A 13,110-nucleotide genomic window follows, 5' to 3' on the forward strand; every position below is an offset into this window, starting at 1 on the left:
CGTTTGAGTTTCCGCAAGAACCAAGAAGAGGTTTGTTGCGCGTCAAGCAAGTACAGCTGTTTATGTTTACTGATCAATGTTTATATGTGAATAAAAGCTAAATTAAATCTGTTCAGCGTATAAAGCAATCGTGCCTCTTCAGAACACTTGGATTAAACTGCTCTATTTATATGGATTAATTGTAAGATCTCACTATTAAAGGGATAGTTCACTTTGAAATAAAATGTTGGTATGTTTTAGCTTACCTCAAGGGCATCCAAGATGTAGGTGTCTTTTTTTCCGCAGTAGTTTCAATTTTGATATTTTTAGGTCAAACTGTTCTTATCTGTCAGTCAAATAATGCAGGTCCATGGTCACCACCCCAAAGAGCATGCACAGAGTCCAAATTAAACACGAAACGAGCGGTTTGTGTGAGAAAACGAACAGTATTTAAATCGTTGTTACCTCTTGAACACAGCCGCGTCCAAATGATCTGAGGGCGCGGGCGGGTATCGATATATACACTAGATATCGCCTTGGCTACGGTTTCGTTCCAATGAACTGCAGTAGCCAAGGCGACATCTAGTGTATATCTATACCCGCCCACGCCCTCAGATCATTTGGACGCGGCTGTGTTCAAGAGGTAACAACGATTTAAATACTGTTCGTTTTCTCACACAAACCGCTCGTTTCGTATCTTAGGCCATCAATGTGTACTTACGATGGGGAATTGTTTAATTTGGACGATGTGGAATTGTTTTAATTTGGACTCTGTGCATGCTCTTTGAGATATTGACCATAGACCTGCATTATATGACTGACATACAAAAACGGTTTGACCTAAAAATATCAAAATTGAAACTACTGCGGAAAAAAAGACACCTACATCTTGGATGCCCTTGAGGTAAGCTAAAACATACCAAAATTGTATTTCAAAGTGAACTATCCCTTTAATAAAGAGTTTTGGGTGAATACACTTTCAATGAAGGGACAGAAACTCTCAGATTACATAAAAATTATCCTCATTTGTGTTCCGAAGGAGAACGAAAGTCTTATGGCTTTGGAATGACATGATGATAGTATTTATTTTATTTTTTTCAGATCTGGGTGAACTATCCCTTTAAGGATTGGCTCCATTCACTTGCAATGCAAGTGTCTCGCTGCAACAAAGATTTTTTTCAACAAAGAAAAGTGGAAATACATGTTTGTATTGGTGATCAACATTATGCCTTACATGCTGTCTATTAAGTTGTGCAAATCCTGGAATATTCATTTACCGTAAGGGGTTTGTTCAAATCTCTAGAAAGCACCACAAGCTGAAGAAACTGAGTATTGCTGAAGTCCCAGGCATGGAATAGTAATCTATACAGGCTCATTAACTCATCCCGAGAGGATTGAGCTGAGCGTCTCCCAGCACTCAAAAGGACATCCAGCTGTCTGTAATTTGGGTATTGAGAGCAAATCCAATGTCAGATGATGTGGAACAAGGAGAATGCCTGTTTGAGCGTTGGTTTGTCCGTCAAAGCAGGAACTGGGAGGTGTTCGCCGCTGACCTCGGAGGGCAAGGACTTCCCAGCGCTCCTCTGCAAAACAACAGCACAGGCGGCAGCTGACCCCCACCCAGACACACAAACAACCTCAAATGCACATGAAGTACACTTTCCAGACGACGTTTGAAGTAGGGAGAGAACGCACTGCAGTCACCTTCCCCTGATATGATCATGCAGGAATGTAGCGATGGATTATGCAAACAGACATGTTTGGGAGATGATGTCAGATCAGGACCAGGAGAATGGGTGGTACCAACTACTGCTATAGCTGCCGAAACGCTCATGTTACACGAGCAGTTGAGATATTCTCACCTCTTTCTGCTCAGGCACTTTTAATGGCTACGAATGATCCTCAGATTCAAATGAGAGCGGACACAGAGGAAGCCAATGGCAGTTGTAGGAAAAGGAAATGAGAAGCTGTGGTGGGAAATGCCAGAATTGTCCATTTCCGACCTTCGGTTTTTATTGTAGTCAGTAGTGACACAGCCTTTGGCACAGCTTCACAGGTTAGACAGGCAAGTGGGACAATCTTGCATATTAAATATACGTGGGCGAATATCACAAAAAGTACTGTCAAGTACGTACATGTCCGAGGCATATCTCACATAAAAACCTAGTGTTTTGAAAATTAGGTCTATTTTTAGGACCCTTGCTCTTATATTAGGATAATTTGAACTCATTTCTGTATTGAAAAGAATTAAAAAGGTTATTTTAAAATTAATTTAATTTAATAAATAAGCATTTATACTTAAAAAAAAAAGCATGGTATAACAATACTTTTATGTATATTCAGTGCTGGGAAGATTACAAATTGTAGTCTGTTACTGGTTTCAAATTACATGAGGAAAATTGTAGTTAGTAAGGTAATCTAGATTACTAATTTTAGGTAATGTACTCTGACTACTTTTTACTTACTTTTAGATTACTTTTGACCTAACACATTTAAAATCTCAGGGGTCTCCAAGTAAATATTTTAGGTCCAAAAGGTTTGTCTGACAGAAAACAACAACAACAACAACAACAATAATAAACATGAAAACTGCAATGACATTACACATTTAAAGTTTTCCAGGTTTGAAATATTTTTGTCCTGATCAATAATTAGTGAAGGTCACTGTATATGATAAAGACAGTGTTTCACAGCTATATATCAGCAGTGTTTAGTCACTTGCATAATTATTCATCTCATACATGTTTTAAATGAGAGATGCTTTTATTTGTACATGAAATTTGCATGGCCATTCTATATTGTGAATACAATCAAAGCTAAACAGTATGACACACAATATAAAGGACATTTTAAAAGAGTAAAAAGAATCAATAAATTATGAATAATTTACTGCCATTTTGTGAATAATATTTAATGATGTAATCCATAAAAAAGTAAATGTAATCTGATTATGAGCATTTTAAAATGTAATATAATCTAATTAAAAGTACAAAAATTTTGGAATCTGATTACATGTATACGCACTCTATATAACATTTAATTTAAAAAAGAAAGAATCAAAAAGTCCTGGCACTGCAAATTAATTGAAATGAATGTCAGAATGCTAAATATTATTTGTTTTTTCTTTTCTTTTTTGTGGTTAAATATTTTGTGTGTGTTTTTTTTCTATTGATTTTGTGATTAAATATGACCTGGGCATGTTTTCATGAGATTCACTTGGTATGCAGTATTCCCATCATGAATTAGGAGGCTATTTAGGACCATAAAATACGGAATGTTCCATCTGATAAAAGAAGAAGGGAGCTGAGACTGATATTGCTGTTCATTAACTCATTTGCTTTCATGCTCTCTCTAATGCAAGCACCAGTATCGTGTTCTCCAGATATATAAACAGAGATATCATTATCTCAGTCATACTTTTATTGCAAATACATACTTCGATAAAAAATTAAATGAAGAAAAATATCATAAAAAACACAAGGGCAAATAGGTTGCTCTGCCAAAAAGGTCATAAAAGCTATCAGCAAACTTACTACATCAGTTTTCAACTGTTGCTAGTAGGCTGTAACTGCCCAGGGTGTTTGCCATGTGTATTTGCATACTATTTACATGACAGGATTGACGTTAAGGAGATACCCTCTAAAGCGTGTATTTACCTGTTCCACTTTAAGGACAGCTGAACTTGCACGGAAAGCATGATAAGCTTGTTTTTTTTTTTTTACTATGAAAACAGAATATTTATTAGAAACTGAGATAAACAAGTTTGAAGAATGGAATATCAAGAAAAATCTAAAAGAACGGAATAAGGAAATACTAAGCTTTTTCCATAAAACATTCACTGAAGTCTCACAATCACTATTGCAAATGCATTAGTCAAATTCCCTTCGTAATGCATTTGCCCTGGGGATTCAAAAGAACCCAAGGAACATATAGGCCAGCGACAAATTATATGAGTTGAACTCTTCATCAATCCAAAAGCATGTGGAAGAATTTAAACCAATCCGTCATTAACCACCAGCTAAAAAAAAGACACCTTACAAGAGGAATGCTGAAATACTCAGCTGCTTAAAATATCTCTCTACATGAGGATGTCAGTAATGTCAGATGACAGCAATTCAGTGCCCTTAATGGCTGTCATTGTCCAGCACCAGCATCTTTAAGTGGAAGGAATTTTTTTTAGATGGGAGAATTAGTCCTTTTGGCACAGGCTTTTCCCTGTCCAGCTGATTGGAGAATGTCTACAGAATGTCCATGCCTGGCTTTTTTGGCCTTTTGCTATGTGGACAAGACATTTTTGGATGCAAGACCTCAAGATCATGATGTCCAGCTCGTGGACAAAAAGGAATAGGAATAGAAAACTCTGCAATTATTTACTAACCGTCATGTTTCGACAAACTTGTTTGCTGTTACTTTTTATTAAAGACAAAAATAGAAATATTTTTTAGATGGTTACGCAACAACTCAAAAGACACACACACACACACAAAAAAAAAATAACATCAATAAAGCAAATATTCACATTCTTACCAATTATTCTGAAAAATAATCATGTTTGCAACCCAGGTTCATTGGAAATACGTACCTGTGGCAACATTTATGCAAAATGATATTAAGGAGCTTCTTGCACGCCACTGAAATGTCCAGTGAAGTGGCGCTAAAAGTGCATTTAGTGTTATCCGAAACAGATGAACGTGAATCTGTTTGTTGTATTGTGGAAGTATTGTGGAAGTACCTACACTCAACCTTACCGATAATGTTAACAAAAGCAAACACCAGGTAAAAATGCAATTGCTGATACAACCGTGCCATTTTAGCTTGCTTCTACAAGTCTTTGGGCTCTCTCGCAAACGTTGTACCAGGTGAGCTACTGAGCAAGTTTACTACATCTGAAATACCAAGTGTATACATATGGAGCTGGTCATGTGATGTGTCAAAATGTATTAGTTTACAAATAATTCACTATGGTAAAAGTGCTTTGAGATCATAACATACTATTGTGCAAGTAACCATGCAAAGATATGTCTTTATTAATAGATATTCTGCCCCTGTAATTTTAATTTGTATGAAAACTAATAAATGTTGTAGGTGTTTTAGGCCTTGTATGCATCTGGAATAAAGATGCGTTTTGGACGATCGGATCACAAGTGGACGGCACTAAATACAGGAGTAAACGGGGTCTAAAACGTTTTGTCCACTTTTGACCACTTCCAGAGATAGTCGAAAACACATTAGACCGGATTGCTTTAGTAGTGTAAACACTCCATTAGTCGAATGTGTTCAAACAGCCACAAAAGACCGCCTCTCCATCTACTGACCTGATAAGTAAACATAATGGGACACGCGCTAGCCAGACGAGATTTAAACTTTAGTCAGCTGAAGATCTAAGTTTGGTTAGAAGACAAAAAAACGCACCAAGCACGATGTTCTCTCACCATTCCTGATTTCTAATACACACTCACTGTGTTCGGCTGGTCTTGCGTCTGTCAGAGCAGAAACCAAAGCTGCTGCTCTCCGTATGTTTTTCCGTCATCTCCGGCACGTTCATATGTAAAATACACAAGCTTATTTCATCCATTAGATCGAAAGATCTGAAAAAGCCCATATATTTATGCGCCCATAGACCCTCCCCTCGAAGAAATCAGGCCAGAAGTGGTTGAAAGTAGACAAAATAGACGGATTAAAACACCAGGTGTAAACGAGAATGTGCACCCTTCGACTACTTGTGATCCGATCGTCCAAAACGCATCTTAATACCAGGTGTAAACTGGGCCAAACTGCAGCCAGTGTTCATTTCAGTGTATTGTACATTTCAGTGTATTGTACGTACATGTCATTTCTTGGAGTTTGTTCAATGAGCCTATGCTGAATTTATGAGCGAACTATTCCTTTAACAGTGTTTTTTTTTTATTCAAGGAGTAACCTTCACTTATAAGGTAAACATGTGTCTGCTTTTCCTCTTCCCAGCCCCAGCTGCCCACTTATTTTGACATGAGCAGTTCCTGTACAGCTCCACATAAGACAGGGCTGCTTTATGTGGAAGACAATGAGGAAATGACCTAGCATGTGTGCATCTGAGGACATGCAGATACGGGCTCTCCCAATGAAACCGAGAGAGAAGGAAGGAGAAAGAGAGAGCGGGAGAATGAGATGACATCATGGCAAAGTTAGGTAGGAGGATGGAGAAGTCCTGTAATGCAACACTGTAGATAAACATGAGACAGCTGTATTTATGAGATCTAAAACCGTAGGCCTTCCCAGCTTTTGTGCGGGACGCATTATCTGCTCTGGCAAACCGGAAAGCAACAGTCTCCAACGTTCAGGCACCAAAGAAAGATGTAAGGCCTCCACATGTCCAACGGTCCAAGGTCTCCAGTTTACAATAATCCAGCAACTGGCTTCTAGCAAGCTAACATCAGATGAAAGAGGGGCAGTAAACAGTTTCTGCCCTTTTAATAGGAACAGTTGAGTAGACAGCTGTCCAAAACAGAATTAGGAGACAGACGGTGTCTCCGTGGTGTCTTCAAACCCCATTGTGCTCAGCTTCTTTAGTTCAATTAAGTCCAGATTATATTAGTCATAATCTTATTATAAAGCAGGTATTATTGGTGGTCATCCGAAATAATAAATGTGTGTGGTTGTGTGTTTTAATGATAGTACATTAACTAGTTTGTCTGTTTTACATGACAGATGCTAGTGCAAAACAGGCTGCACCTGCTAAGGTTGGGACAACAATAAAGACTACATTGACCAGGGCTGCGTTTCCCAAAAGCATCATGAGCCTAAGTGAATCATAGAGACCATTTGTGGCAATGGTTCTACGATCGACTTAGGCTTATGATGCTTTTGGGAAACTCAGCCCAGGCCGATTAATATTTGGCCAATTTGAAATGATATGCATTGGCAAAAAATCAAGTCCTGACTGATATACGGTATGTTGGTCTATTATCAGCAACGGCAACTAAACATGCCGGCGTGACCAATAAATAGCAGTTAGTTCCTCCTTGTGTCAATTCTGAAATGTAATGACTGCGCATTTTGGTTTCAATACTTTTAATGTACTGAGGAAATGTTGTGTAAAATAAGTATTTGTTCGATTTTTAGCAATTTTGTGTCTCACTTGTCATCATTACAAAAATACTCAGTAAATTTTGTTAACGTTCAGAAAGCTAGATTCGTCTCAAAGTGTTTTGGATTACACTGCCACCTATTGGTCTGGATGCATGAAGTTTAGTCTGTTTAGCAATTGCTATGTTTACTAACTGCTGCAGTTTCATTCCACACTTTTTTTTTGTTCCTTTTCCTCTTATACTAGACATTAATGTTATGCTTTGTAAAACATGAGTACTGACTGTTAAGAGCATTATAAAGGAAAACATTTAGTCAATTGCATGACATGGCATCACCCACGACTTACGAGTAGGCGCTGCACGCTATATAGAAGGCTTCCTTTTTTTGTTTTAGAAGTGGTGAAAAGCTGATAATTTATTTTCTTTGTCTACCATTACCAATAATTTACTGACTGCACCTTTAATTTGTGTAATGTATAAATCAGCTTTATATCTGCCGCCCTGTTCCAGATATTTAAATCATAATCTGCATTAATAATCAATGTCAGTTGGCCGCATTTTGATTTTAGTAATTGTGAACAAATGTCAAAATCTCAAATGTCATCATTATATGACTATATAACAATATAGTGGCAATCAGAGACCATGCTTTATTATTGCACCCTGCTCTATTATATATGATATTTAGATGATCATAAATGTCAGGTTCATCTGGTAAAAAAAAAAAGAAAAAAGCTTGGACCAGTCTGTTTTGTAGGTTTTAAAGGGGTTTGGGGTACTTGATAGCTGTCCGACCAGTTAAATGCATGCTTAACCAAGCAATTAGACCACCTAGTCCAGCCTAAACCAGCTAAGACCAGCAAACCATCTAAGGCTGATTTTGTTTACCAACAAAATTGTCATAAAAACACACTGAAGTGCATTTTGTTGACTTGTAAACTAATGTTCACCATTGATATTTATTTAATGAGGACGAATAGATTGCAAACAGAGAGTTGGTTAATAAAAGTTAAGTTTTCTGCATCACTGTTACTGTACATATAAAGCACAACATTCTGACATAAGAACATAGCTCAGCAAACACTTACATATCTCCGCAGCTTCTTCTCGGGTGGCGACTTTCTCAACCATCCCTGACAGATGATTTCCCCTCCGCTCATTTTACAAAAAGAAAAGGGAAAAACACAAGCACAACAGTAATATCACTCTGAAGTCCTCAGATGATGCGGGTCCATCTATGTTGAACGCGTGTCGAACTGTGGAGTGGATGTAAATCTGCAGTGCTGCGGCGCGTCATTTAGTGATGATGGGACGCGCGTCCTCTGAGCTCAGCCGGACTACTGTAAACACTACGCGCGAGAGAGACGCTTGACGCGAGATAACGCTCGAGTAGTACGAAGATGTAGGAAGTACTGTTGTTTGTCTGCTGTTTGTTTTCCCACTCACACACACGCACACCACGCCCACTGAACTGAAGGGACGGGACTCTCTCTCTCACACACACACACACACACACACTGTAGGGATGAAGAGAGACGATGAACCACATGAGTGGAGTCCACTGTGCCGATGCCGGCTCACACATATAGGCTGGTTAGTTTCTAGTACTAGATTGCACACTTTTGTGCACTTTTAAGTCTATATAAAGTTTGAAAGCATCTGTCAAAAAATCTAATTTACTTAAAGGGATATGTCTAATGTTATTAAATGTGCATCAGCAGATGGCACTGAGTGTTTTCCCAGGATTAGAAACAGCCGTCACGAACTTTACCCAGTATGAATTAGTTTGGGAAACACGCCATCTAGTGGACAGATATACGTCATGCAGGATCTTGCTACTATCAGCTATACACGCGCTTCATGTTAGGTAAATAACCTATGATGATTATATTGTATATTTAAATATGGATTACGTTTTCACAAAGGGAACGTGTCTTTAAACAGTCTTGTTGTTTTATGAGATTTTTGTGGGTCAAAGTATTTGTTTTTATGTAGGCCAATTCTGCAGAAACAAAATTAAAATGTAATTCTATAATCATATGGATGATATGATGTTTTATTAAAGGGATACTTCACCTCTGGAAAGATGAATGTGTATTTAAAATAGTTCATTTATGTAGAAGAAATGTGAAATAATTTTTGAATTTGGAGCTTTCTAGACTGAGAAAAGCCAGAAAATGTATTTTTGGCTTATGTGGATGAAAGACAACAACTCCCAGAATGCACTTGCTTCGCTGCCCTAGGAGGCCACTCCCAAGCCACGCCTACCGGTAAGAGAGCGCAGTTGAAAACAACAAGGCTACTAGTAAGTCTCCGTGACGAGTTTGCCCGGGATTTCGAGATCGCCCAAAATGGCGAGCATGACGAGGCTGAGGGGCGCGGGAGAACGGCGCGAGGCCGGTGGCGTGATTACTGATGAGCGTGTGAGACGCACCGGTCTCGTAGGCTATCCCCGTAGGCCCGGTCTCGTAGGCGTACCGGTCCTACGAGACCGGTACGCACCGGTCTCGTAGGAGCGGGAACTACTCAGCTTTCTCCTACTACTCAGCTTTCTCAACAGAACAAGAGCCTGCTAGCTTAGCTTAAAAAAAAGACGGCTGACACTATTTGTACATTCTGTGACTGAGATCCCACCCTCTATGGGCGGGTTGAAAACATGCGGGACAGCCCCTACTACTGGCCGTAGTCTTTAGCCCCTGGCCAAAAAATCCTCAGATGACGCAAAATGATGATTTTTGCGTCATTGGAGGATTTTTTCCAGACAAAAAATACATAAATTTCTCGTCTCAGGGGGATATGAGGGTGGAAAGCACGGTAATTCGAAAATACTTCAGGTTTTCAACTAATACAAAGCTTAATGCTAAATCCTGAAGTATCCCTTTAACAAAGTTTGGGAGGAGCACGTTCAGATAATTAAAAGGTGAAGAGCACTGAGCAATCAATGGTAAGAGATATGTATACATTCAGCAGTCTCACCTCAATCCATTGACAGTTTAGTAGCATCCCTTCTCCACACTTCTAGTCCTGACCACTTACATACAGGGGGAGTACTCTGGGTTCGGGCCGAACTCCGAGCTTGGAGCCCTCCCCCCGGACAGCACGCCAAATACGCATTAAACTTTACCCCCTCTGTATGTAAGTGTGAACTCGTGAAATAATATTACACATTGTTCTGATGTTGTTGTTTATAATTCCTCAGCTACATGAACTAGATATGTCGTAACAGTGACTTTAAGTGTAAGACTTAAAGCCATGTAACTTTCCACACTTTACTCATTTACTGAGTTTGTAGCTGCTTTAGTGTGATTGATACACAACAATGATTCATCATCATGGGACACAGAAGTTCACGAGTACAACCGTTGACGGATAGCGAGCAGGTACACAACCTCCATCACCGTGACCACAAACCCTCAAACCCCAGCAGCAGCAGCAGCAGCAGCACAGCGGAGAAACATATTCCTCATCGGCCTGACGAGAAGAAGCCTGAGGGAGAGGGAGACCAGCTTCCCATCTCTCTTCTGAAGAGGAAGAAAAAGAAAGTGGGCTTCTTTAAGAGTCTCTCTTTCAGACGGAAGAAAGAATCAACCAAAAACAAGAGCTCAGATCAGGGTGAGATGATGAAGGATAAAGAGATGGAAACATCCAGGAGAGGTACTGACGGTAAATGACAAACATGTTAGAGAATATATTTTTAATATCCTACATGAAAAAGTCACTTCATATTTTACACCTAAATGAGTGACCGTGAGGAACTGGAACTTTTCTGAACTTTTCTCCCCCCTAATAGATGGTTTTAAACAGACCTTTTAACTTTTTCTCTATGATAAATTAATTAAGAAACCTCAAACAGGACGGACTCAAAGACAACGACACAGGACAAAGGAATAAAGACATAGACAATACAGTGCATCTGCGGCAGGATCGGCAAGAATGAGAGGGGTTTAAAAATCCATCAAGGCAGAATGAGATGCTTGACAGCGGCAACAATGACACAACGGACAGAAGCGACTTCTGGTGAGACGCAGGAGCAGCCAGGCCCGGAGGCAACCCACATTGCCCAGAGCCTCCTAGTTAGCAGCTCACCTGCCACTATTACCCAAGAGACAGCATCTCCCGACAACACACAGGGCCTCCAAAGCCAGCAAGCTGCAGCCATAACAACTGGCTGTGCCCCTGCGGTCCAACCAAGGATCCAGTGGCCCAAATCCTACAAGAGAGTTGAGTGACAACAATTTGATGAAGATGTAAGCCAGGTCCTGGAAGGGACAGCCAAGGGTGACATGGACAACCGATTGAGAACGATGACCACCCTCATAGTGAAATTCGCAGCTAAGCGATTTAGAACCGAGGCACCCAAGCCTGATCCATCAGCATATGCTCCAAGCCACAGAGTAAGGAAAATTCAGTGCCCCAGGGAAGAACTCAGGCTGCTAAAGAGGCAATACAAGTCAGTGGGGGAAGTTGAGAGAGCCGGCCTAGCGGACCTGAGAGCAATCCTAAGGAAACAACTCTTGACTTTGTGGAGGGCAGAGTTCCACAGAAGGAGGCGGAAGGAGAGAGCCAGGAAGAGGGCAGCATTCTTGGCCAACCCATTTAAGTTGACCAAGCAGCTCCTTGGCCAAAAGAAGGCTGCTCTAAGGATGCCATAAAAGACCACCTCAAGGCCACCTATAGTGACTCCATCAGAGAACAAACGCTGGGTCCATGCGATGCACTGAAAACCATCACCGCTTCATCAGACTTCGGCCTGAAGGAGCCCCGCCTAAGGGAAGTGGAGGAAGTTGTGAGGAGAGCAAGATCGAGCTCAGCACCAGGCCCAAGTGGAGTGCCCAAGTATAATAACTGCCCAAAGCAACTACATCGGCTTTGAAGGGCCCTGAAGGTGATCTGGAGGAGAAGGAAGATAACCCAGCCATGGAGGTATGCTGAGGGAGTGGGCATAGCAAAAGAGGAGAAGTCTGAGAACATCAACCAGTTCTGGATCATCTCCTTGCTCAGTGTGGAGAGTAAAATCTTCTTCAGCATCGTGGCCAAGAGGTTCTCCAACTTCCTTTTGAGCAATAAGTACATCGACACGTCTGTGCAAAAGGGAGGAATACCAGGAGTTCCTGGTTGTCTGGAACACACGGGCGTAGTAACCCAGCTCATCAGGGAAGCAAGAGAAGGCAGAGGGGACCTGGCTGTACTGTGGCTGGACCTCACCAACGCCTATGGCTCAATACCCCTCAAGCTGGTGGAGGTTGCACTGGAGAAACACCATGTACTGCAGAAGGTGAAAGATCTCATCCTGGACTATTACAGAAAGTTCAGCTGAGAGTCTCCACTGGCCAGCTGGCACCAGCTGGAGGTGGGGATAATCACTGGCTGTGCAATCTCAGTGACCCTCTTTGGGCTGGCAATGAACATGCTGGTCAAGGCAGCTGAAACAGAGTGCAGAGGCCCCCTCAGCAAGACTGAAGTAAGGCAACCTCCCATAAGAGCATTCATGGATGACCTCACAGTGACAACAATGGCGGTACCAGGAGCCAGGTGGATCCTCCAGGGGTTGGAGAGACTCATGTCATGGGCACGCATGAGCTTCAAACCTGCAAAGTCCAGGTCTCTAGTCCTAAAGAAGGGGAAGGTTACAGACAGATTCCGTTTCAGGCTGGGAAAACACCAGATCCCGTCAGTCACTGAGAGACCAGTGAAGAGCCTTGGGAAGGTCTTCAACTGCAGCCTGAAAGACAGAGACACCATCAAGGCAACCAGTGCTGACCTGGAAGGATGGTTGAGAACAGTGGATAAGTCTGGGCTCCCTGGAAGATTCAAGGCCTGGGTCTCCCAGCATGGAATCCTCCCAAGAATCATCTGGCACTCTGCTTATCTATGAGGTCCCCATGACAGTGGTGGAAGGTTTTGAGCAAAAGGTGAGCAGCTATCTACGCAGATGGCTGGGCCTGCCGCATAGCCTAAGTAACTTCGGGCTATATGGGAACACCAACAAGCTCAAGCTCCCTTTTAGCTCAGTCAGGGAGGAGTTCATTGTTGCACGGACACGGGAACACCTGCAGTAATCTGG

General features: G+C 41.3%; 1 protein-coding gene across 1 annotated transcript in view; it reads right to left on the bottom strand.

Annotated features, from left to right (window-relative positions):
* gab2 (GRB2-associated binding protein 2) overlaps nucleotides 1–8,520 on the bottom strand; it is a 74,777-nt gene extending 66,257 nt beyond the window's left edge. The window contains exon 1 of the mRNA XM_082181173.1: nucleotides 8,135–8,520. Coding sequence (XP_082037299.1) covers nucleotides 8,135–8,206 — 72 coding nt within the window. The 5' untranslated portion in view covers nucleotides 8,207–8,520. The remainder of the gene's footprint in view (nucleotides 1–8,134) is intronic.
* Between the last annotated feature and the right edge of the window lie 4,590 nt (nucleotides 8,521–13,110).

The sequence above is a fragment of the Leuciscus leuciscus genome (assembly GCF_965113295.1).
Source record: "Leuciscus leuciscus genome assembly, chromosome: 9".
Lineage (NCBI taxonomy): Eukaryota > Metazoa > Chordata > Actinopteri > Cypriniformes > Leuciscidae > Leuciscus > Leuciscus leuciscus.